The 24,564-nt window shown below is 34.4% G+C and overlaps 1 protein-coding gene across 1 annotated transcript in view; it reads right to left on the reverse strand.

Moving 5' to 3' along the window:
* The window catches only part of LOC109111056 (carboxyl-terminal PDZ ligand of neuronal nitric oxide synthase protein-like), a 68,635-nt gene that overhangs the window by 39,793 nt on the left and 4,278 nt on the right, over positions 1-24,564 (reverse strand). Inside the window, exon 3 of the mRNA XM_042726079.1 lies at positions 4,583-4,691. Within this exon, the coding sequence (XP_042582013.1) occupies positions 4,583-4,691 (109 nt within the window). The remainder of the gene's footprint in view (positions 1-4,582; positions 4,692-24,564) is intronic.

Here is a 24,564-nt window from a genome sequence, read left to right on the forward strand (position 1 = left end):
ACTATTTCCTTTCAAAATAAATCAAGAAAATAAGCAAATAATTAAACATGCAAACAAGCAAATAAATAAATAAAAACACAAGCAAATAAGCAAATACATAAAAATGTATGCAAATAAATATGCACATATGCAAATGCATAAGCAAATAACTAAGCAAAATAATTAATTAATGAGCAAATTAATAAAGGATATCTATCTATTGAAAGACATATATATTGCATATATGCATGTATGTTATAGACAGATGGTTTATAATGTATAATACAGACAGATGGGCGGAGTGATAAAATGATACATAGTGTATATGCTACAGATAGATAGACAGACAGATAGATAGATAGATACTTAGACAGACATTCATCAAGTAAATAAAAAGACATGTTGATGAAATGGTTAATATTCTACAGGTTTCAAGAGCAAAGCCCTGCATCTCAGAGGTTTGTGGATCTTTTTAGCAATTAAAAGTTCTAGTCAAAATCTGACACTAACAGAGGTCATTAACAGGGCTATGAAGTCTCAATTCAGTCAGGGAACAAAAACAAAGGGACTCAAACAAAAGAGAAATTCTTTGATATGACTCATACCTGTTCATTTGATTAATCATGACAGCTTTTGATTCCCTTCCCACACTTTTAATTTCAGATGGTATGCTGTAAGCCAGCAAGTGTGGAAAACAGGAATGCAGCCAACCATGTAAGAAATCAAAAGACACTAGGTACTTCAAAGTTTACCAAAAATTTAAAACTTAAAAATGCTCTGAAGCTTTGAGCGTTAGATGTTTTTTACATACCATAGTTTGCACAAAAGCAATGCAGTAACAATCCGCGTGCAAATTTATGTAAATTGGTAGTGGTGACAATCCATTAAGTGTTAAAATATCATTCAAGCTGCATTTAAACACTGGATACAACCATCAGTCTGCAGACTGCAGCAGACCACTGCACAAAAATGGCCTACTCCACAAAAAGCTGAAGATCAGTTATCAGTATTTTGATAGATGATGGCAAAAAAATTAAATGACAACATTATTTCAGCTAAAATGTTTGAGTCTGTATACAGTAAAAGGTGAAATTATCAGTGCAGCTCTATTTGCAGTTTACTGAGAGCACATCTAGAGCAGCACTGAATTGCTCAGTCTGTAATGGAAAGTGATGCCAGGGTGAAATGGGCCACAGACGGAGCTTTCAACTCAAATGAGCAAGTCCTTTCTAAAGAATCTTTGTTAAATAAAGAAAACTTTTTTATTGATTGCCTTTCGCCATGGCCAAACTTCTGCTGTTCAATCTATAGCTATTGACAAGCCACATTTTTTTATGATGAAAGAAACATGGGTAATATTGAGTCCTTGTGTCAGGCTTTCATAACAACTGTTTTCTATGCTACTTATTTTTTTAATATTGTGGCAATCTCATTACAGTGTGCTTATTTTGTACACGATTTGCAATTTCACATCTAAAGAAGAATGAGGTATGAAACAAAACAAAGTCAGATTATAGATGACTGGAAAGCTTTATTCAGATTAGTGTCTGTTATGTCTCTTGCAGCCTTTCATGTGAAAAGCCTGCTCAGACTTATAAAAACAATACACAGACTAGCTTCAGTGGGAAAATATGATGTTGATTTGCATTTAGGTCTTAACTTTACTAATTTTCTGATGCATAAATCAGGTACAAGGCACACTTTAAAAATGTTTGTTAATTCAACAACAACAACAAAAAAATAAAACAAATAAAATAAAATTGCAATCATATAAACCTGTTATTTGATAAGTAATCATACCATCAGTGGTAGTTTTTATTTTGTTCTCAGCTGGGTCAAAAACTCATTGTAAAAATTCATGGTGGAAATCTGTATATGGTCTAACAATGCATTATATGTAATTTTGAAAATATAAAAATAAACTACCATATAACTTTATGCTGAAAATAACAAAATAACATTCAGATGTCTCTTTGTAACATGTTTTGTATTAATATATTTTCTTTCAAATAATGCTAAAAACATTAACTTAATATTAGAAAAAGCCATAACACAGGTTCCATTGTTAACTAAATTAGTTAACATATACAAAAAAAAAAATAAAAATAAATCTTAAGGATTTATTAATCCCAGTTTAATGCTTATTCCAACAGTTATTAATTCAATATTAAAAAAGTTGCATCTAATAATGTTATTCATAGGACCTGAGCTAACATGAACTAACAATTAACAATTTTTATTAACTAACATTAACAAAGCTAAATCAGCACTGTAACAATGTATTGCTCATTGTTAGTTAAAGGGGTCATATAATGGGATTTCAAATTTTCCTTTCTCTTTGGAGTGTTATATGCTGTTTGTGCATAGATAAGATCCCTAAAGTTGCAAAGACTAAAGTCTTAAACCCAAAGAGAAATTCTTAATAAAAGATAAGTCTTGTCCACGCCCTCCTAAAACGCCTCATTTAAACACGCCCCCACGTCTACGTCACTGTGTGGGAAGATTTGCATAACACCTCTCAAATGTTTACACAAAGAAAGAAGGCATAACTTTTATTCTCGCTGTAGTATTGTTGCTCCATCTCGTGGAGACGCTGTTTCGGTGTGAAAGACACAACTAGAAATCAGTATTTACAACACTGTTCAAGAATAGTTCAACCCAAATATTCAGATGTCTGCTGTGCATTTTATGGAGGACTGTTTCCTGAACCTGTGAATGTAGCCTACCAATGCTGTCTACACACAAAGGCTGTTTGTATAAAGTGGGGCAATTCCAACTTTGCAAGGACAGTCTGGTGCTTCTGAGGCACAGCCTGTAAGTACATTTTCATATTTAAAGAATTTGCCACTGATGATTCAAACGCAAGTTTTAAGCAGTGTAGAATAGCGCTTGTTGTTTGTCGTTTCTCTGATCACAAAATGGTTTTATGTTTACACGGCGCGACATGCAACACGTAAAAAGACAGTACAAGTCATTATAATCCATAATAATGTCCCCACTGGATGCAAAAAATGCCTTGTTTGTAATGGGTTTTATTGGTTTTGTGTCGTCATACCAGGAGACGGCATCACAGAATGTTAAGGGGCATAACATTTCTGTCACATGCTTCAGGCATTCGACCAATCACAACGCACTGGATAGCTGGCCAATCAGAGCACACCTCGCTTTTCAGAATGATGAGTTTGGAAAAAATCAGAAAGGTGGGGCATAGAGGAGCAACAATAATGTACAGTATGTGGAAAATATTGTGTTTTTTAAACCTTAAACAGCATAAACACATTGCATTACACCAAATACACAAAATAATGTTCTTTTTAGCAACGTCGTATGACCCCTTTAATGTTAGCCAATGCATTAAATATAGCTAATAAATAGCACCTTATTTTAAAGTGTTACCAAAAAATGTAACACTAATACATTACTGACAAAAATAAAATTAAGAATAAACAAAACTGTTTAGTATCATGCATGTTACCCTGATGATGTTTTGGTAGAAGTGACCCTAATGCATCAGCTTGTACTATTATGGTGATTATCAGTACATTTTAAGGTAAAACAAAGTTTCTGCCACCCTGTAATACTTGAAACATTCTCAACTTTCTCAATAAGCTGCCTTCTGTACTATAAATTTAAAAGTTTTTTTTTTTTTTTACAGTGATTGAGAGAGAGAGAAAAAACAACTACCGCAGATGATGTGGCCCTGGAGAAGTTTTGACATGCCCTGACAATTGTGCTTTTTTTCAGTTGCTTATAAACATATTAATGACTAAAGTCTAATAACACTGTAATCAGTACAAACTGGGATGCAGTCATACTGTATTGTCCAATACAGTACCCATATGCCTATTATATTTGACATCTTGTATTTTCCCATACACATCTTGTACAGTCTGTTCTCAAGTCCTTAGCACTTGGAGATCCTTGTGTATACAAACTTCTGTGATAATGTGATGTGATGTGTCAGTGACAACTATTGCCTAACATGAATTCCTCTCTATATTTATAGACCGTGTAGGCACCAGTTCTGGAGAAGAAAAAAATAATTATTTTCCCTCTGAAAAATCTTATTTTGATTCTCGTGACACTGTAGATTAATTGCCAATATTAGTATTTAAACCAGTCAAGCAGAGAAAAAACGATTCAGATGTCAAATCTTTCTCAGTGGTGGTGGGTGTCTTTAAACAGTTATTTAGCTTTCATATTTGCCTCTGATTCGAATCCAGTGCAGAAGCATGAAAGGGATCAAACTTTGACAGCTTTAAGAACTAAAAGCATGCCCTGTCAGTATATCATCTACATGCACCGCTGCTGGATCACTGTACTGCTCTGCATGCTAGACCGACTGAGAAGAAAAATATAGCCATTCTGAAAAGTGCACTTCAGTTTCATGGCCAAGGGCTGCTGTTGCCTTTTTTTTCCTGATGTTTTTTTTTTTTTTTTTTTCAACTATATGCCCTGAAGTAAAATGAAACAAGTGTACTGAAGAGAGAAAGAACTGTCAGTAGCCTTCATTCGCTTGGAACTTGGAACAGGATTCTATTGTCCAAGGAAAACTATCAGCACTCAATGTCCTGACTAGAAGACACGCTCAAGAGATGCCTACCTTTTTCTTTGATTTGAAGACGTTACATCGAAACACATTGCTCTGTCCATCTCTTGCTATGTAACTGAAGATCTTCAGATCTTGAGAGTCGTGTGATACGTAGAATATCCTGTAAAAAAAAAAAAGCAATCTAACATGTGCAGTACTGTCATGGAGTAAAAAGGAGAAAATATTTACAGGAGCATTTATGGTACCGTTAAAAGCTTTTATTCATGCATTTGTGTCATTTTCTTGTTATATTTTGGTCCAAACCACCACAGTGCACCCTTTTATCAGGAATGTTGTGTTTAGAAATGACCTTTGGCTGTGTATTTCATGTTGGCAATCTAAACCAAAAACTGTGCTTGAAGTGTAGCAAACAAAGCAACATGAGTCAATGAAGCAAATTCAGTTCTATTGTGACACTGTGTGAGTGCATTTACCCCAAAGCAAACAAGACTTGTAGCAAGGAACAAGTAGCAATGCAGATCAGAGTGTAAAACACTACATAAACCAAAAGATAAATAATTGACACCATGCAAATCCAGATCAATTTCCTCCACAACAGAGTAGAGGATTTTCTTCAGAGCTTCATAAAATGACAATGCAGCTGTCACAAGGCACTGAGGAAAATCCTAAGCAGAAACCTTGTTGAATAAGATGAATAAAATGCATCTGTCAATTGCAACAACTTTCATCAGACCTCACAGAGAAGTTTAAACTGCCAAAGAAATGATAGACAAATAGCTAGATTGCTAGACATCATGACACTTTCACCTAGAAAAAGCAAGTAAAGGAAAAAAGAAAAGACAAATCTTAGATTGTTTCAGTGGGTTTGTCAGAGAGTGAATAACTGGCAGCAGGAAGCAGAGATGCCTAAAACGGCATTCAAATCACCACACTACGGATATGAAAGAAACATAATAGTACCCAGAGACTCTTCATTCTCTCTAATTATAAAGAATCATTTGTGCAGTCATAACTACCGAACAATTAGAGCTGAAAATGTTACACACAGAAAGTCGTCACACAGACTGGAAGGTCATGTGGCATGTATCAAAAACTGATCATCAGGCTGAAATTTACATTGCCATCATATAACCAACAGCTCAACTGAATAGATGCGTTTCTAAAACTTGACGCTGCATCTTAAAAACATAATTCTCACTGAGATGATAAAAATCACAGATGTGTGACAGTGTCCAAAAACACTCACCAGATGCTTGTGCGTGTGTAGTTCTGTAGATAGATCATCAGAAGAGTGGAAAAATGGTCCCCAATATAAATAGCGTTTTTTTTTTCATTTTGCTTTTTTACTTGGTTTACCCAGTCAAAATGACCCCAAACATAATACAGAGTAGGAATGTGCAATATTGAAGAAAAATGCAATATGAGATATCTTGTTAAAAAATGTGATATTCGATATGCCATACGACATCAATTTAAGTTATATTTAACAATATTCAAAAACTTAAAATTATACAACCAATATACTGTATATGTTTCACTTTCTTTCTTGGAACAGAAAGCATTACTGCAGCTTCTGAAAGTAACCAGCAGTGTCATAGCATTGCATAAAAAGTGATGTCTCAAATCTGAAAATGTAATTTTAACATCAATGTAAATAAACAAATCAATGCCACTTATTTATATCAATGCAACGTTGCCTTCCATTTATTATTTAAAGTACACTTTAAGAACTTCTTTAATTTCACAGCAAAAACTACTAGCCTAAGAAAGTTCAAACATGATTAAAGACAAGTGAAAAGTCAGTAAATGAGAAAAAATACACAAATCACAAGCACAGACAAATACAATATTACAGTTACAAATAAAATAAGGGCTAAGAGTAGTATTCAGGTACAGAGAAGCAATAATTAAGAGTAATACACACTATAAGCACTATATTGCAGGGTCAAACAGAAAAAATGGTATAATATATTACTGATTACAATTATAGGTTGTAATTTCATCACCATCATTGATATAACTACACTTTTCACAATTATCTGTGAATATATCAGTCATGATACACATCACACACCTCTAATTATCTGAGACATTAGAAATCAAATACTATATTGATCTCGCTATTGAATAGCAATAGCAGGTTGACCTTTTGTGATTAAGGCCTGACAGTGAGGAAATCTGTATCTAAAGCTCACAAACATCCCGAGCTATTGTTGTATTAGCCTGGGAATTATTTATTTACGATCACTACAGTCTTCGTTTGGACCAGTGCAGACTTGATATGTAACACTCAGACTACCGAGAATGTCAGCATGTTACATGTCCGAGCTTGCCAATACAAGATTGCAGTGATGCTAAAGGGATCGAATACACTGTAAGAAAGATGTACCTAAACAGCAGTCTGCTCAGGGGTACATTCTGATACACAGTGTTGGACAGATGGGTGAGGAGAAACCCCACTCATTAACTGAATTTTCCTCGTTGCTGTTGACACTTCAGGGAGACATGCCGCATCAGCGATTTGCACAGATGACACATGCTGTTTAAGAGCTTTTTCCCTCCCCGTCACTTTAATTCATCAAGTCTGAAAGCAAAATAAGGAGCTGAAATATCTGCTGAGTATATGTAATGCACACCACTCCGCCCATCATCATGGAAAGAGAGTGATTTTACTCCACAACCATTATGCAGCCTTATTTAAAGGGTTGCTCTGCTTGAGAAATGTCTGATTAAGAATATAATGAGCATATCTACTAGAAGGCAAAGTGCTGCTTTGCTCATTTCTGAGATATATAAGATGCCAATGACCAAGTAATGCTATTTCTATATTCTAAGCAAGCGTGGCCATTTAACACGAACAGAATAGGCTAAAGTGATGATACATTAGGCATTAAGATCTCAAAGCATTCATCCTGATTTAATATAAAAATCAATAGTGATGACTTTTAGGGATGCCTGGCTTAGCTAAAGTGTGTTTTGCAAGGTCCATGAAATAAGTAATATACAGGACTTTGCAAATTTGTATTTTTTCAGGTATTATTACTCATACTTACAGTGAACCTAAGCAGCCTATTAAACTGGCATGCAACAAGTTCTGTACAGTTTATGTTACAGACATAAAATGCCTACAATTATACCATAAATTATACCTCAAATTGTTGGATAATTAAATATAAGAGCTGTCATTTTAGCGTGTTAATTTCATTCATTAGGAAAAATAACGCTATTAAATATTTAATTTCAATCAACGCACTCGCCCCACCCCAGACCTGTACGTTACATTTCACACAGTTGACTGTATGATGATGACATGATGGAGGGCAACAACGAGTGCGTTTACATGCACCCTCTTAATGCGATTATAATGAGATTTTGGCAAAAGTGTGATTAAACTTTACCTCATGTAAATGCAATACTTTGATTTAAATAATGCGATTAAACTCATAATCTCAGCAAGCATAATCGTATTAACATAGGTGGTGTACTCCGATTTTAATCGGAATATACAGGCATGTAAACACCTTAATCGCAGTGTTGCTGCTCCGACCAAAGTGCGCATGTGCTTTTGACATACAAGAACCTGTAATAATACACAGATTAGAAATGAAGGCAGGCAAGAAAGCATCAAATTTCTGGGGAAAACACAACTCGCCGCCACCAGTCTGTTCCTTACTCTCATCCAGAAACGACGAGTAGAACGTGACGGCAGTGTAGGCAAACGAATTGTCATCACATTTCTATGGCACCGAAAAAGCATGGAATACAACCATAAAAAACGCGTTTTGCATTAGACTTATATAAATTAAAACAGCGGCCATTTAAATTAATAGACTTATATAAATTAAAACACACCTGCTCTTTCTGAGTCCATTTATGCTGTGCAGTGGGGTATGTGAATAATGGCAGTAAAAAAATAACCACAATTCTTAGCAAATAATAAGAATAATGGAAATTGCATGTAAACAGGAGTTAAGAGCTTTGCTCTTGACATGTAAACATCATAATGCAATTAAGTCCTTACTCTGATTATTGGAAATAATCACATTATTCGTGCGTATGTAAACGTAGTCAATGTAGCCTATGAAATGCACTTACAAATATTTAAGATATTGGGGCAAAAAATGCTGGTTTGAGTTTTTGTCTTGTATTTACATCACATGACAAGCGATATCACATGAGTGTTTTTGTCCCAAATAGCATCAGTGAAATGTGATTTTATACCAACAGCAGAACTGTTGTGCATCTACGAGCAACACATCAGTGATTTGTTTCTGAATGAATCGGGTGAACCAATGATTCAATGGCCCGTTCATAAAAATTGACTTCATTCCTCAATGAATCAGGAGTTTGAAGGAATCGAATGAATGAATGAATGAGCCAATGACTCAAAGATATTTACCGCCACCAACTGGCAGTTTTAGTTTCTTATTTAGAGTTTTATTTAATTAAACGATAAAATAAAAATAAAGCAATAGCTCACTCAAAAAGAAAAATTCTGTCAACATTCATTCACCCTCAAACTGTATCACTTACTGTACTTTCTTTTATGGAACTTATGGAGAAAATTTTTTCACCGATTAATTGATGTGTGACAACACCGATAATACCTCACCGATAATATTCCTCACTTTCCTTCGCTTTTAAATAGCTTGTAAAAGTGGCATGTGCCTTTTACTTTTTACTTTCAAATTAGCAGCAATTCGGCTAATTGCATTCAAGCAACAACAAAATACCATGTCAACGTCACTTAGCCTATATAAAATCGTGGAACTTTTATTAACAAAACGATTAAAAACACACCATACTATAGGCTATGCCTAATATAAAATAACAAATAACTTGTACAAAGTTTAAATAGGTTGGTTATACAAAACTGAAAATAAGTAAACATTGTGGAATCAAATAAATAAGAAACGTAGAACATTTATTAGCAAAACGAATAAGAAAGCTTGGAGGCATGGCATACACCTTGATGTCAAATAAAATTATTTGTGTGTAATTTGTGTAATTTAAGTAAAAATCAACAATCAATGGAACCAGTTACAGTTTTTCTCAAATCAAGATTTTACACTTTTCTCTTTTTTAGTAAATGCCGCTCCATCTGAAAGCAGGTGATGGAGATTTACTACTAATCACTGAACCGGCTTTCAAAATAAGATGAACAAAAAAAAAAAAATGAGAGTTTTGCCCAATAAATGTAAAATAAGGTCATTAAAAAAAAAAAAAAAAACAAAAAAAAAAAAAAAAAAAAAACTGGACCAATTCTTCAAGTTGTTGCTCCATTCAACATGTATTGAAGTAACAAATCTGCCCTATACCTACATCACTTCCAAACTCCCCTGCCTCTCTTATGAACTTTTCAATATGTTTCTACTCAGGCAAGTGCAGTCATGAGGACTGTATAGACGGGCCATGATTTCCTCTGCACTTTACTACAAATGAGAGATCTGAATTATTGATGCCTCGCATTATATCTCTGTTAATAACAGCAGGCCAGTTCTCCCTGCTCCTGGTGCCAAGTTTATGCTCTGGGTGACAATAAAGACGTACAAATGTCACCATTGCTCCTCAGAAGTGGGGCAACAGCAGGCATTCTCACACCCCCAGAGCTGACATGGCCCCAATCCCATCATCCTAAGAGAGTCCCCATACACACATGATTCAGTCTCTTCAGCCTGCAATCAAACACACTCACAAAAGCTGTCAAAAGCCTCCTGTGGTTGCTGCTCCTGGTTTAGCAGGATGTTTGATAGCAAAAATCATTGTAATCACTTAATTAGGCACAAATTACAGTCAAACTCAAGTGTTTTCATCATGGAAATGATTTAGGATGTGACCGTTTATTCATTCATTGTGCTTAACTCAAAATGTTTTAAAACGAAATGCCTCCATTCAAGAGGGCCAACAGACCCCAATCGTTTACTGGTTTCAGATCTGCCAGATAAAAATAAATATTGTCCTGACATGTCAGCTGCCTCATCCAGTAAGTCAGGGGATTGCATGGGCATGTTGTCAAGTTCAAGCAGCAAATTTTGGTGAAGATGATTAATGTGTTTTGATTAGGCTTTCATGCGATTCTGCATTTGCTGCGGACACACAGCCAAACAGGATTTTAAACTGCACATTTATACTGTTACCATCAGCAGCGGTTACATAAGGAACAACTGCGTTGCTAAAAGGCTTTGCAAAGAACAAACACTTCTAAGCACTTTCTCCTCTAGCTTATTTGCTGCCACTCTGATTACCATACAATATTTGCATTTTCTGCAGAGCTACAGAAATGAAAAGCACAGGAGAACGTGTTAAGCGCTTCTTTTCATTTTCACAACAACAAGCAGGGTGTCCTTTGGCCACCCGCTGACTGAACTCACTTACTGTGACTTTAAAAAGCCTAAATTACATGGCATCCAAATTGATTAATTTTCTCTAGTTAATAGGTGAAGGTACACAACTGCTATTACAGTATCCCTATGTAAAATGTCACCATGTTCTTGCAAATACAAAGTGCATGTTGGGTCTACTGCCTAATTCTTATGATTGCACAAAATGAGCTCATGAATATAAAATTGCTCACTTTGGTTGATTGTAGACGATTAGAACAGTTATGGTTCAACAAGCAGCACATAACAGCATCTTGAATGATTCATTTCTCTACTATGTGGTGTGAATATATGATTACCGGTCATAAATACTTCTAAAATAAATTAGTCTAACTGTATTTTGTGTCTATTTGAGACATTCCAGCATTTTTTAAAAGGTTAAAAAATCCAATCTACACCACAAAAGCTTACCACAGCTTTAAAAGTTAAAAAAAAAAAGCTCAAACATGTAAGATCCTGAAATGTAAAATGATAGGCACTGCCAATTTCAAGACTAAAACGGATGTAGTGTTTTTTTTTTTTTTTTTTAAAGAAATTAATACTTTTAATCAGCAAGGATAGATTAAATTGATCAAACAATAAAGAGGTGCTATAATGCTACAAAAGACTGATATTTCAACAAATTGATCTTTCTTAAAGCTTTACCATTGCAGGAATAAATTTGCTTAAAATATAAAACAGAACAGTTGTTTTAAATTGTAATAATATTTCACCATAGTGTTTTACTGCATTTTTGATCAAATAAATGAAGCCTTTGTGAGCATTATGGAATTATTTGTGTGTCTTTATTATTCAATCATTCTGTGTTTGAGAGTAAAACTAATTATTAAAAAATAAAAGATTGCAAAAAAAGTCTTCTTAAGGCTCAAAAATAAAGAAATTGATGTGTGTAAATCTTTGAAAATCTTTTATTTTCTTTGTGTACTTCAAATACTTTTAATTGCAAAACCATAAATGTTGCTTCTCTTTTTTTTGCGGGCCGAAAACTTTTGATTGCGATTTGAAAAGTTTTGCTTGCAAGTGAAGCTGGAATTCTATTGGTCACTCTTGACTGAAGTCAAAGGTTGACAACAACCACTACCAACACCCAAAATACCCCGTAAAATGACTAATTCAGTCTGAAAGAAGAATGAGCGAGGGTGTAGCAATGGCGAGCAACAGGTTGTTTACTGGGTAAAATGACTAATTTAACATCTTAAACTCAGTGACAAGTGAACTTAATTATGCTCTCTTCTCATGCTCTCCCATCTAAATATGTAATGTAAGATAAGCCCGTCTGTAGTTGGTGATACCCCTGAATAGATTTGATTAGCCATCAGTATAGCCAGCTGCCAGAGACCCCAATAGAACAGCGTCAGGCCAATATTTCAGAGATTATAAATTAGCTCCAGCGAAGTCAGGTGTGTAATGCACATCAAATCGCTCGCCCATTTGGCTGGTTATGATTTATAAATTATAACCATATGTGCACACTCAAGTCTATTCACGGTACCCAACAGCTGTTCAAAATCATGCCTCGCCACAGTTTGCCAATCAAACTAGAATGCAACGATTCTGACTTGTATTGTGCATTTTAATAACAGATTTGTTTTGTACTATCTTTAAGACCTGTCCACTGACAATTGCAGAATGTATTACTTCAATAGTAACAATTGATATTCAGGACTTGTCAGCCAGTACCACTGTAGCCTTGCAAAGACTTTGCTTTGAAGACCTTTTAATTAACTAACTTCCACATTACAATATGCCCCTGACTTCTAAGGGGTGTTTTTTTATTTGTGACTACTCCCAACAGCCTAGAAATCTATCAGTAGAACTTCACATTTTTTTCTGTTTGCAGGAAGAAGATTTGGTGTTGATAGAGGCAACATTTTCAAGGCAAAACGTTAGAACTCATGCAACATCATCCAATGTTGCAATCACCCTCAGGGGGTACACAAGCAAAAGCTTAACTGAACATTGTCAATTATGAATCCTAATTTTTTTTTTTTTTTTTTTTTTACAAAATTTGCCTTTTAATGTGTAGGCACTTGAGACCCTGTGCACAATTTGCAAAGGTCATAAAGCATCATGAAATATACATACACACCAAGTTGTTTGGAAATAATAAGGTTTTTTAATGTATTGCTGCCAAAAAAACATCACTAATTCCAAAAATACAACCAAGGCTACATTTATTTGATCAAATATACAGTAAAACAGTATTATTGTGAAATGTTATTACCATAACTGTTTTCTATGTGAATATCTGTTAAAATGAAATTGATTGGTGTGTTCAAAGCTTTCAGCATCATTACTCCAGTCTTCTGTGTCACATGATCCTTCAGAAATCATTCTAATATGCTGATTTTGTTGCTCATAGAGCATAAGAGACTTCCATAAAAAACCCAACAGCACTCTCAAAACAAATCCAAGCAAAATCCTGAACTGTTGGGTCCCTTCAGGCTTGGATCACATAGCAGACCTCTGTTATACATTTGTAGATGAAAAAGATTAATGAGGAGATAAAATGGCAGTGACAGGGAAAAAAAAAATGGCAAGAAATGTAGAAACGGAAGAGGCTGAAAGCAAAATGAGGGCTTATGTTGAACATCAGCATACCGCTGACATGTTACATTTGAAAAGCTGAGGAATACACCTTCTCTCCTGAATTTCAATGAACTGAAGAACTTACAAACACAACATTTAAATACACAATTGTTCATTAACACAAAACAGTAGCTCACCACTTCATTACTGGCAAAACCATCACATATTCTTTTATTTTCTAACTGGGCTTTTCATAAGTGCTATCAAACAGATGAGATAATTTAAGCCTAGACTGACTTTCCTGACTTGGCTGTTATACAGAAACATTGAAGAAAGTAAAACAATGAAAGGGAGAGAGACGTTCCTGACAGTGAAGGAGGAAAAGAGGTCTTGCGCTGACACAGCCATTTAAACTTCTCATTAGGAAAGAATAACAACAGCACAAGCCTTTCCAGCACACTGCTTTAAACTCTCAAGCTGACTTGGAAAATGTTTTTGTTCAATTTTGCGGAGGTCTTAGCAATTAGCACAAGTTCCAATGGGAGTTCAGGTCCGACTTGCGTCATTTCCTGATCCTGTTCCCTTCAATTCTTGTCAACATTTCCTGTAACATAAAAAAAATAACTATAACTAAAAAATAAAAAAATCAAACTACTCCAATCACAAAATTTGAGTTATAATTATAAAAACATTAATGCAGCTACAATGAAAGATAAGAAATGAAAAGTCTATTGACTGACATTCACTTATAGCCCTCCTGCATCCAACAAAACTGTGCTGCCATTGGAGTGCACACACACACACACACACACACACACACACACACACACACACACACACAAGAAACTGGGAGAGGACTGGGTGAGCAGATGGCCACAATATTACAAGAGGACAGGTCAGAGACGTGAAATGCTTGAGACCCAACATGATGGGCGACATGAGTTTGAATCTATTGGGAATAAAAACCATTGACTTCAGTCACACCAGACAAGTTAAATCTAAACTTTAACTTAATACTGAAACCTCGAGTGCCAATTTAAAATTTCTTCAAGATGAATAAACACTTCCAAAAACATTTGTATTTGAATGAATAACCTATTAGATAATTTATTTTGACAAGCATTAAAACATCAGCATGTATTTCTTAGAAAAACAGTGGTAATTTGTGCATGCACACTAGATATTTTCAACTTTCTTCTCAATTTTAAAAAAGCAACAGAAACAGTCATGCATTATACTTCCATTAATGGGCCAAGTATAAAATAGTTCATTTTTAAGCTCGACTTTTAACAAAAATGTGTCAAGTTTAGTCACTATCTAATAAGTGCATGTAAACATGCACAACAGACAAAATTATTTAAAAATTAAACAACAGCTAACAACAAAGATTGTTTTTATTATTCTCCCAATTTCTTTTTATCTCATCACATTTTCATCAACAGTAATTTTAATTTATAATACTTTATTATCAGTTTATGCAGCATCTTCATTATTGCCTATAAAAAACAAACAAAAAAACTATCAAGTACAGTTTCTGCACTCTATTTGTTGGGTGCATTGATTCAATCTATGCACTATATATACAGTACACAGGAAAAATAAAAATTAAATAAAAATTATAATTGTAAATAAAAAATGGAATTCCAAAGAAAAACAAAAAAATTCAACAGACATTTATACTTCATTGATGAAAATAACACAGCTACACTAATCAGTCAAACTAAGACGAATTATTAAATGGCAACTATTCAGTGTAAATGTTAAACATACATATCACCTTTAAATGTCCATTCTTTAAGAGGAATAATTTAACAGGAGGTCTGTTCAGTGTAAAGGGGAAACATACATATCACCTTTAAATGTCCATTCTTTAAAAGTAATAGATGAGTTTGTACAGTAATCAATTATGTATTTCCTTCAGCAGCTTTGACGGACTCTGAATGGATGTGTCTGGTACGCAGTGACAGGGCAGTAAAGAAAGAGGAAGGCGAGAGGAATCTCAATCTCAGTGTCGTAAGTTGCCAAGCGGGTCAATAATTAAGAGCCATCCGTCCATTCCTCCGAGCTCCCACTGACACATCTAATGAGACCTCTCTCTGCTCTCCCCACTCTTGGAAATCTGCAAGCACACACAATTGTCTCCTTCTAAAGACAAATGGTGTCACCCACTTCAAACATCTCACAGAAAAAAACAAAGAAAAACAAAGATATGCATAAAACACAATAAAAAGGGACTCCAACAGCTGGGCCAATCTGGAGTTTGAATCACATAAATAAATGCTGTTGAGTTAAAAAATCATTAAGATCATTAAAAATGCTCCAAATTCTAACATAAAGAAAGAAAGAAAAATATCACTAGAACAATTTGGGTTAAATGAATAAATGTTGCTGCAATTGCACTTAAGCTGCATGGGCTCTTTACATTGATTTAAAACTAGATGAACAAGATTTAAGAAACTTTCCAAAGAAACATTCTATCTTGTGCTTCAATAGAGACAAGAACATCTGACAGTCTGTATAAAAGGAATTCACATGGTCAATGAAACAAATTTGCTTGTTTGATTAGTGAAGAAAAAAGTGTGAAAAGGATAGAATCTTAAATATTTATGTATCATTTAAAGTCAAAACTTTGCTATAACTGGATCACATAAAATAAACAAATAAATAAAAACAAAGTTCAGAACTATTTATGTTCTGCTTAAACTACTATGAAGAATCTCTGCTATAATTGGAGAATTAAAAAATAAATTAAGTTTAAAGGCTGCATAGCACACACATTTTCTCATGTTAATCTTGAGCACCTATAGAGTAGTACAGCATCCTTCATATCTCCAAAAAGTCTTTCGTTTTATCAAATTTATAGAAGAAATTCAAAGCTTTATGATTCTCCCTGAAAACAGCCGAGCTCCTGGAGGCGCGCCGTGGGCGGAGCGAGCTAAAGATTGACGAGCACTTGTGCGCCGATTGACCAACAAAACACAGACATATGATGCCGTTTCACTTAGCATATGCAGTTCTGAATCAGGATGGGGATCTTTTATAGCTGGGACCGATCCATTTTTCAGTATCAAATGATGTGCAACTCCAGCGTCGATTTGGGCCTTGTTTATAAAACGTCCCCGGGAAGGAAAAATAAAAAATAAAAAAAATAAAAACTGCATCCACCGTTTACGTAACACTGGCTTCTTCGGGAAGCTGAACAAGGTAATCTTTCCCTTACAACCAAAAACACACTTCTTTAGAGACATTCGTCCCGAGCGAGTCTCGTGCAGCACAGCCGAATGAAGCACGTTGATGGGCGCGCTCTCACTCTCTCTCTGGTTGATGTGTGCGTGGGTGCGCTCTTGCAGTAGAAATGCCCATACAAGGAGTTCCACCCTTCATTACGTCACAAAGAGCCATGATAAAAAATAAAGAATAAAAAAAAGAAATCAAAACAAAAAAACAAATTACAACACTTTTCGTTGTGAAAGTGAAAATACTTTGTTTGGCCTTCCAAAAGATGACTACTAGACAACTAGAAATCAGTGGTTAAGTTGTATTTACAACACTGTTCCAGAACAGTTCAACCTAAATATTCAGATGTGTGCAGCACATTTTATGGAGGACTGTTTTCTGATCCTGGGAGAGAAGACTACAATGCCAGCTGTTCTGACTCACAGATTGTAAGTGTGTTTACATATGTAAAGGATTTGCCATTGATGATTCAGACGAGAGTTTTGAGCAGTGTAGAGTAACGCTTGTTGTTTGTCGTTTCTCTGATCAAAACTGCAGACATGGTTTTATGTTTATGCGGTGCAGCACGATGCAACGCAACGCATAAAAAACAGTACAAGTCATTATGATCCGTAATCATGTCCACACTGGATGTAACAAATGGCTTGTTTGTAATGGGTTTTATTGTTATTGTCTTGTCACGCTGGTGTTCTGACTGGGACACAAATCACAGTATGGCAAGGGGCGTAACATTTCTGTCACATGCTTGAGGCATTCGGCCAATCACAATGCACTGGAAAGCTGGCCAATCAAATCAGGGCACACCTCGCTTTTCAGACCGATGAGCTTTGTAAAAAATGACTCGTTTCAGGAAGGCGGGGCATAGAGGAGAAAAAAATAATGTACAGTATGTGGAAAATAATGTGTTTTTTTAACCTTAAACCGCATAAACATTTCATTACACCAAATACACAAAATGTATTTTATACATATTATATATTTCTTTACCATTTTAAGGTCACAACTTTAATGTGATCATTGAATGACTGAATGAATCATTTATTTTCTTTACTAATACTAAACTAAAAATTTAGTTTCAATTAAGAAAAAATTTTTTTTTTATGTGGTCTAGTGAAAAATAGAAAAAGTTAAAAACTATAAACTATATAAAACAACTATAAAAACAAACAAAAAAGTAAATGAATAAAAACATGTTTTTTATGTTTGTCTTTGATTTTAAAAAAAAGTAAAACTTTTTAACATTTATTAAAAATCTTTTCATCTGAGATAAGTAAAGAGTTCCAGAGGAGTTTAAGACTTCACAGTCCATCAAAATGTGCTTCAGAAAAAAATAACTATGCAAATAAAAATGAGAGCCTCAAGCCTTAACTACATTGTGCTTAAGGTGCCTTTCCAAAGTTCATAGCTCACATTACTAAATTCCCCCGAAGCAAAGACAAGGCAGCCAACGCCATGCTGTAAGAGCTGCTCAGTTAAACTTCTTCAAGGTTGGCTAAGGCTCAAATTGTGTGGGATATTTGGAATTTCCATGTGCATCCCTCCAGGTTAGGCTTAAACCAGCAAAGTCTCGAATGTTCTGGAGGTGTATGCTGGGTTCTCATGGACGGTCTCCAATAAAAAAAAGTTATAGCTTATGACTTTCCAAGCTTCTTGAAATTGAGTTTAACACTAAACAGGAAAATAGACAACCCTATGCAGTAAGCCTTGCCGAGGGCAAATCTGCCTCCGCTTCTGCTTTATCAACAGCCATTCAGAGCATTCTGACAGTAATCACACACAAACAGAGTACGTCCTCGGCACATTTCATTAGCCACACACCTCACATGGCCTCGGGAGGCTCATTTAGAAGACCAATGTGGTGGACCTTTTATGTATTCACGGAATATCAGATGCAGCGCTAAAAGCTAAATGTGCTGTGCGATGAGCTTTACGCAAATGGAAGTACGGGTGCAGAGCTAAGGAAATTACATATCCGTCTGGCACATAAATTGATAGCATTCATCTGTGACTTTCTTCAAGGAACACATACAATAACAGCCGTTCAGGCCTACTCTCACACACGATTTCCAAAAAGCAAGGGCAGTGAAATGCATTTTATTTTTCGCTAAATTCTGTGTTTTACATTTGATTTCTTATAGATTCTCTGTTTTTTGATTCAGGACAAATTTATCATAAAAAATGGTGTCTAGTGAAATAATTTAATAAAACTTTAACAATGTAATTAATCCTTTAAAATGTAATCAAATGAAAATCAATTGCAAAACATTGCATTTTTATTTTTTTTTATTTTATCAGACATGATGCTGCACAACATAACTATATAAATGAATAATAATAAAAAAAAATTGATTGTATGATATTCCTTAAAAATAATATTATTATTATTACTTTGAGAATTGCATTGTAGTATACAGTAGTAATATATTCAATCTTAATTTTAAATTAAACAACTGTTTGTTGTGAAGGTCTTTCAATTTTATTTTCAGCGTATATTTGACGGTACTTTTTCTCAAATGAAACTGCATAAAGCTGGTGAAGTGACTCTCGATGAAGTGCATATGTTCATGTCCTCATATATTGAGACACAGATGCTTAAAACACCGCGAGTCATGTGTGTTTGAGTTTGTGTATCAGATGAAAATACTCCACACATTCACACAGAACATGCACACTTATTAGTGACATGCACTGACTGGTTGCTGTAACATTTATTTCTGTTGTGTGATAGGATGTTAGATTAATCCATATTGAGTAATAATGTCCAGAGCTTATCATTAACAAATTTTATCATAATCTTGATTGATATCATTTATCGCCCGGCGCTAATTTAGGCTATTTATAGCCGTGCTTGGCGGGCGACTCAGAGACTCCATGCGGACTACCAGGTGCCCATGGGAACCACGTTGGTGACCACTAGTCTATGACTTTAAATAAACCTGAAAGTTTATTAACATTAACAGTCCTAAATATGTTGCAATCCTAAAGCCATATTACTTCCATCAGTGGTATAAGAAAGGCTGCATGTCAAAAACTATGCCATCCAGTATCAATTCCAATCAGCCAATGTGTCAGCAGTTTTTCTGCTGGCCTTCCCTCGTCTACTCTGCTGATGAAAATGTCTGCTGAATAAGTTCAGAGTTTTAAAGAGCACCAAGGTCTTTCCACAAGAGAAATCTGCAATTCAGATCTACTGTAATGAAAGTTACAGTAGATCTGAATTGCAGATTTCTCTTTGAGAGAAAACATACAAAATTACCTGTGTAGTTTATTATTGGATTAATGTGTTTATATTCATAATTAGAAACAAATAGTGTGAATATCTGCAAGAATATTACTAATCTTACACTAAATCAGTTCATAAATAACGGGCTTACTGATAAATGCAGCCATCTGGTAGATTAAAAAAATAATAATAATTAATGCTAAAATGCCTTTATAATTTTTGTGTTTAACGGTGGAAACATTGTTCAAAAGCAAAAAAAAAACAAACAAAAAAAACAAACATTATTTATGTGTTTATTGCATAAATTGACTGTCATTGTGACAGTAGCATTCTCTTATTTTCTTTTTATTTATTATAAATAATGACCCTCTTACACTAGCATTCCCTATTCTTTTTCTATTCTATTTGTTTTCTATTTATTATATTAAAAAAAAACTTGCTACGTTTAATGTGTTAAGCTAACTGAGACTGGTCACAGCACGTACATATTATTGCTCTCTTGTTGGTTTTGATTGCTTCTATTGTCCTCATTTGTAAGTCAATAAAAATGGTTTATTTTCTGGTTTAACTAAAGTTATAGTGCAGGATTTTAAATATTTACTTCTGTATTATTTTACAACAACTTCTATTTGATCATAAATTAATCAAATTTAAACAAACAAATAAAAGCTTTGCAATGCATTCTTTGACTTTACATGAAAACACCCAGAAAGATAACTGAACTCATCTGACATTCATGTCTTTTATGGAACTACTAAAACTGCAATCCAATGAAAGCTTTGATAAACCTGAATGCACATCATTGCAGCAATCAAATATTTATTCCTACATATGAAATAATTAAAAGTATAAGAAAGATCTAGCTACAGAAAGTTACTTGGGGGGGAAATGTCTATACTTTTCTAGTTAGCAAAAGTTTGAGAAGAAGCAGAAATCACTGAAGGAAATGATTAAATGATCAACTTCTAGATGGAAACAAGTCAGAACTTTAATAAGACACAGACAACTAGACACTTGTGTCAGTATGGAAAAGATTTCCCAGAAGGCCTTACAATCTTTCCTGCACACTTAACTGATAAAGGGTAGCAGTATAGCAGGGAAAAAAATCTGGGGTAACTGAACTAAATAAAAGAAAGCTTTTGGGAAATGCTACACTGCTGACTCTTCAACAGCTCATGCTGAGTTATGCATCGCTGTACAGAATTCAAACACAAAGCTTCCCACAGTTCCTGCCAGTATGCAGACACTTTGTACAATGTAAATGTGTACACTTACTGTGAGTACACATTTTCATCTGTACATCTTACTATCAAAACAGGAAACTGGATGTCAGTCTAGACAGAGCTGTTTACCAACAGACAAAAAAAAAAAAAAAATAAATAAAAAAAAACTTGAGACTGTGCAGTATTTTTTTTTCCATGGTTAAGGTGGCACAACAGGGAAGCAGCACTGTAATGCACAGCTTATAGTTCATATAACAAACCAATCTTGAGTGAATACGTAAATTAAAAAAAAGAATCAAAATAATTATTCTGCCAAGTAATTCAGTTCATTAGCTTTGTATCGTTGCCAAGCAATATAGCAACTTGGCACATTACTACAGAATTCAATTTAAGATGTACAGTCATCGATATGTAAACATCACTATTTGTACAACAAATTCCGACATGGCTCATCCAATCATTAAAATATAGCCAATTCTAACATTAATATAATGTAACATGATCCTTCAAAAATCACCGAAATATACTGATTTAGTGCACAATAATTTTTAAAAATGTATTCTTTGAAAGTTCAAAAGAACTACATTTATTTGAAATAGAAATATTTTATAAGGTTATAAATGTCTTTACTGACACTATATTGCATTTATATCCAGCAATAGAGAGAAAAAAGTCAGAATTGCTATTTTATATCACAATTCAGAGAAATTTTTTTTTAGAAATGAGTTTATATCACTCAATTCGGAGAAAAAAAAAATTCAGAATTGCGAGTTTGTCACAAATCTGACTTTATAACTCGCAATTGCAAGAAAAAAGTCAGAATTGCAAGATAAAAAGTCGCAATTAGCTTTTCTACATTTTTTATTCAGTTGAAATAATGTGCTTGCATAGTAATTAAATAAATAAATACCTCCCTGACCCCAAGCTTTTGAACAGTAGTTACTTATTAACAAGTGGAAAACACCAGAAATAGTTTTGCATAATAACATCAAACTAAAAATGCACAAGCTGCCATTTCAGCAAAGTATAAAAATGCAAATAAAGGGGAAAAACAAAGGAAACTGTCTCTCTTTGAACTGAAGTTGCAGTTGCATTTACTAACTTCAGTGTGATCAAAGCTTTTATTGATCGTACAGCAAAGGAAACAATGTGGATAATATAACTGTTATCAGCGTGTGCTTAGAACAACATTTGACAGCAATGCCATGTGCACTAAAAAAGAAAATCGCATAAAAGGCACTAGCACACACAGGGGAGTGTGACTGCCTAATTACAGCATTTACACTAAAATCAAACTTCCACCACACATAACCTGGAATTCACACCCTTTCCCCAGTGACTCAAACTAAACACAAACTATTGGGTAAATGGTCTGATACAGTCAGATATCCCTGTTTACAACTGGTATGCATTTTATCCTATGGACCTTCCCTTCGAAACCCAATCACAAGCAATCACATTTGCGATGCGTGTCAGTACCAGGTGTAAACAACCTGACCACTCGTCATCACATGATCCATAACGGATGTTATTAACTGGCTAACTTGGAATAGAGCATAAACACTGAAATACTGCTTAATCAGGTTAATGTGTAGGGGACATTAAATTTAACAAATAATAAAGTGAAACTGCATCACCACAGCAACACTCATTAAAGGAATAAAATGAATAGTCTGCTTTGTAACAAAGGAAGTCAAGCAGTAGAGGTATGGCTTACTTTATAAGATTTTCTCCAACACCCACCCAATTATGGTCCATGGCTATAGCATGAGAATGAGAAGCTAATAAAATAGGATGAGATGGCATTTAGAATGAGCTCTTTTGAATTTTCATGGACCATCTTAACCGATGATACAGTGCGAAAATCTGAGGAATAAGCTACTTTGATGATCTAAATTCTGAAACTGCTCCCTTAAAGTATGAGGCAGATGCAGGCCTCAAAGGGTGAATATACAGACAGGATATGTGGCCGAGTGTGTGTTTTAGGACCACGAGGGTTGTTCCATAGGGCTGTTTGTCAAAGTATGTGCTAAGAAAACTGGATTATTTCCAAATTCTACAACATAAATCAGATAATTGTTTTTAATAACCACAACTTGGGTGGTTAGGCCATTCACAAAAACATGTACTCACACATTGTTAACACTATTTTCCCTTAGTACTGTGGTATAATATTTTCAAAATATTACTAATAATAACAATAATAATAATTTATATAAAAGAGGTGCAATTAATACTTTCATTCAGCAAGTATACATTAAATTGATCTTGAGTGAAACTAATGAGTAAACTAATAAACTAATAAGTTCTAAAAACAAAACCACGGTTTCCACAACAATATTAACTGTTTTCAGCATTATATAATAACAAGAAATGTTTCCAAATTAGTGTATTAGAATGATAGCTGTGCCTTTACAGGAATAAAAACAGTTTTAAAATACAATAAAACATAAAACAGTTATTTTAATAGTTATTTTAAATTGTAATATTATTTTACAATATTTGTTTTACTGTATTCTGTTTTACTGTATTTTTAATCAAATAAATGATGCCTTGGTGAACAAAAGACTTCTTTAAATAAATTTTTAAAATCTATAAACCTTTGAGCAAATGTAGTGACATTTATATTAAAAGAGCATTTCACCCAAACATAACCGCACATTTCAACTAGACAAGCAGTATATAAAGGCAAACAATAGTTACATTTGTTATGTTGAGACCTGAATTATATTATTATGTTGAGACCTGAGTTAAATTGTACATGCAGCAAGACATGAAATTTCCATCTGATGACAAAGACTCCTAAGGAATGCAAACTTGACAAAAACCTTGAAATCACATAAAATCCTGTTGCACTAAGGTAACCTCTTCAACACTCCAGGAAATATTAAAACCTGTCACTGGGCATTCAGCTCTCAATAGAGTCCTCAGTGTTTGCTATAAAAACAGTGAATGTAGTCCTTGTTGTTCTGATCAGCCAGATTCGTATTTATAATTAAGACGGGTGACCTGATTCATATGCCGGTCTATTCTTTCAGCCGGCAATTAGCCACACACACACACTATATGGATTAGGTGAATATTTCAAAGCAGTAAACTCATAAACACATTGATCAGAGCCTGTAGGTACAAAAACCAGCCACTCATTATTTATTATCTTGAGATTGTGCTTTTCGTCTAGTAAATACTGTAATGTATTCCGCCTCTTGTGGCGAAGGGAATGTGAGGATCTGGACGAACAATCATATCTATCTTGCCAAACATCTCCTAAAACCATATTTCTACACAGTAAGAGAGACTGTAGGCAATCTGCAGTAAGAGAGATGCATTTGGGAGTAATGCATGCCTGCCAATTCTGGAAACCTTGCATAAACATGAAGATTCCAGTATGTGAGGTATCCATCATGATCGAGTTAGTTTTAATCATGGAGTCATGTATCA

This window comes from Cyprinus carpio, chromosome B6, assembly GCF_018340385.1.
Source record: "Cyprinus carpio isolate SPL01 chromosome B6, ASM1834038v1, whole genome shotgun sequence".
NCBI lineage: Eukaryota > Metazoa > Chordata > Actinopteri > Cypriniformes > Cyprinidae > Cyprinus > Cyprinus carpio.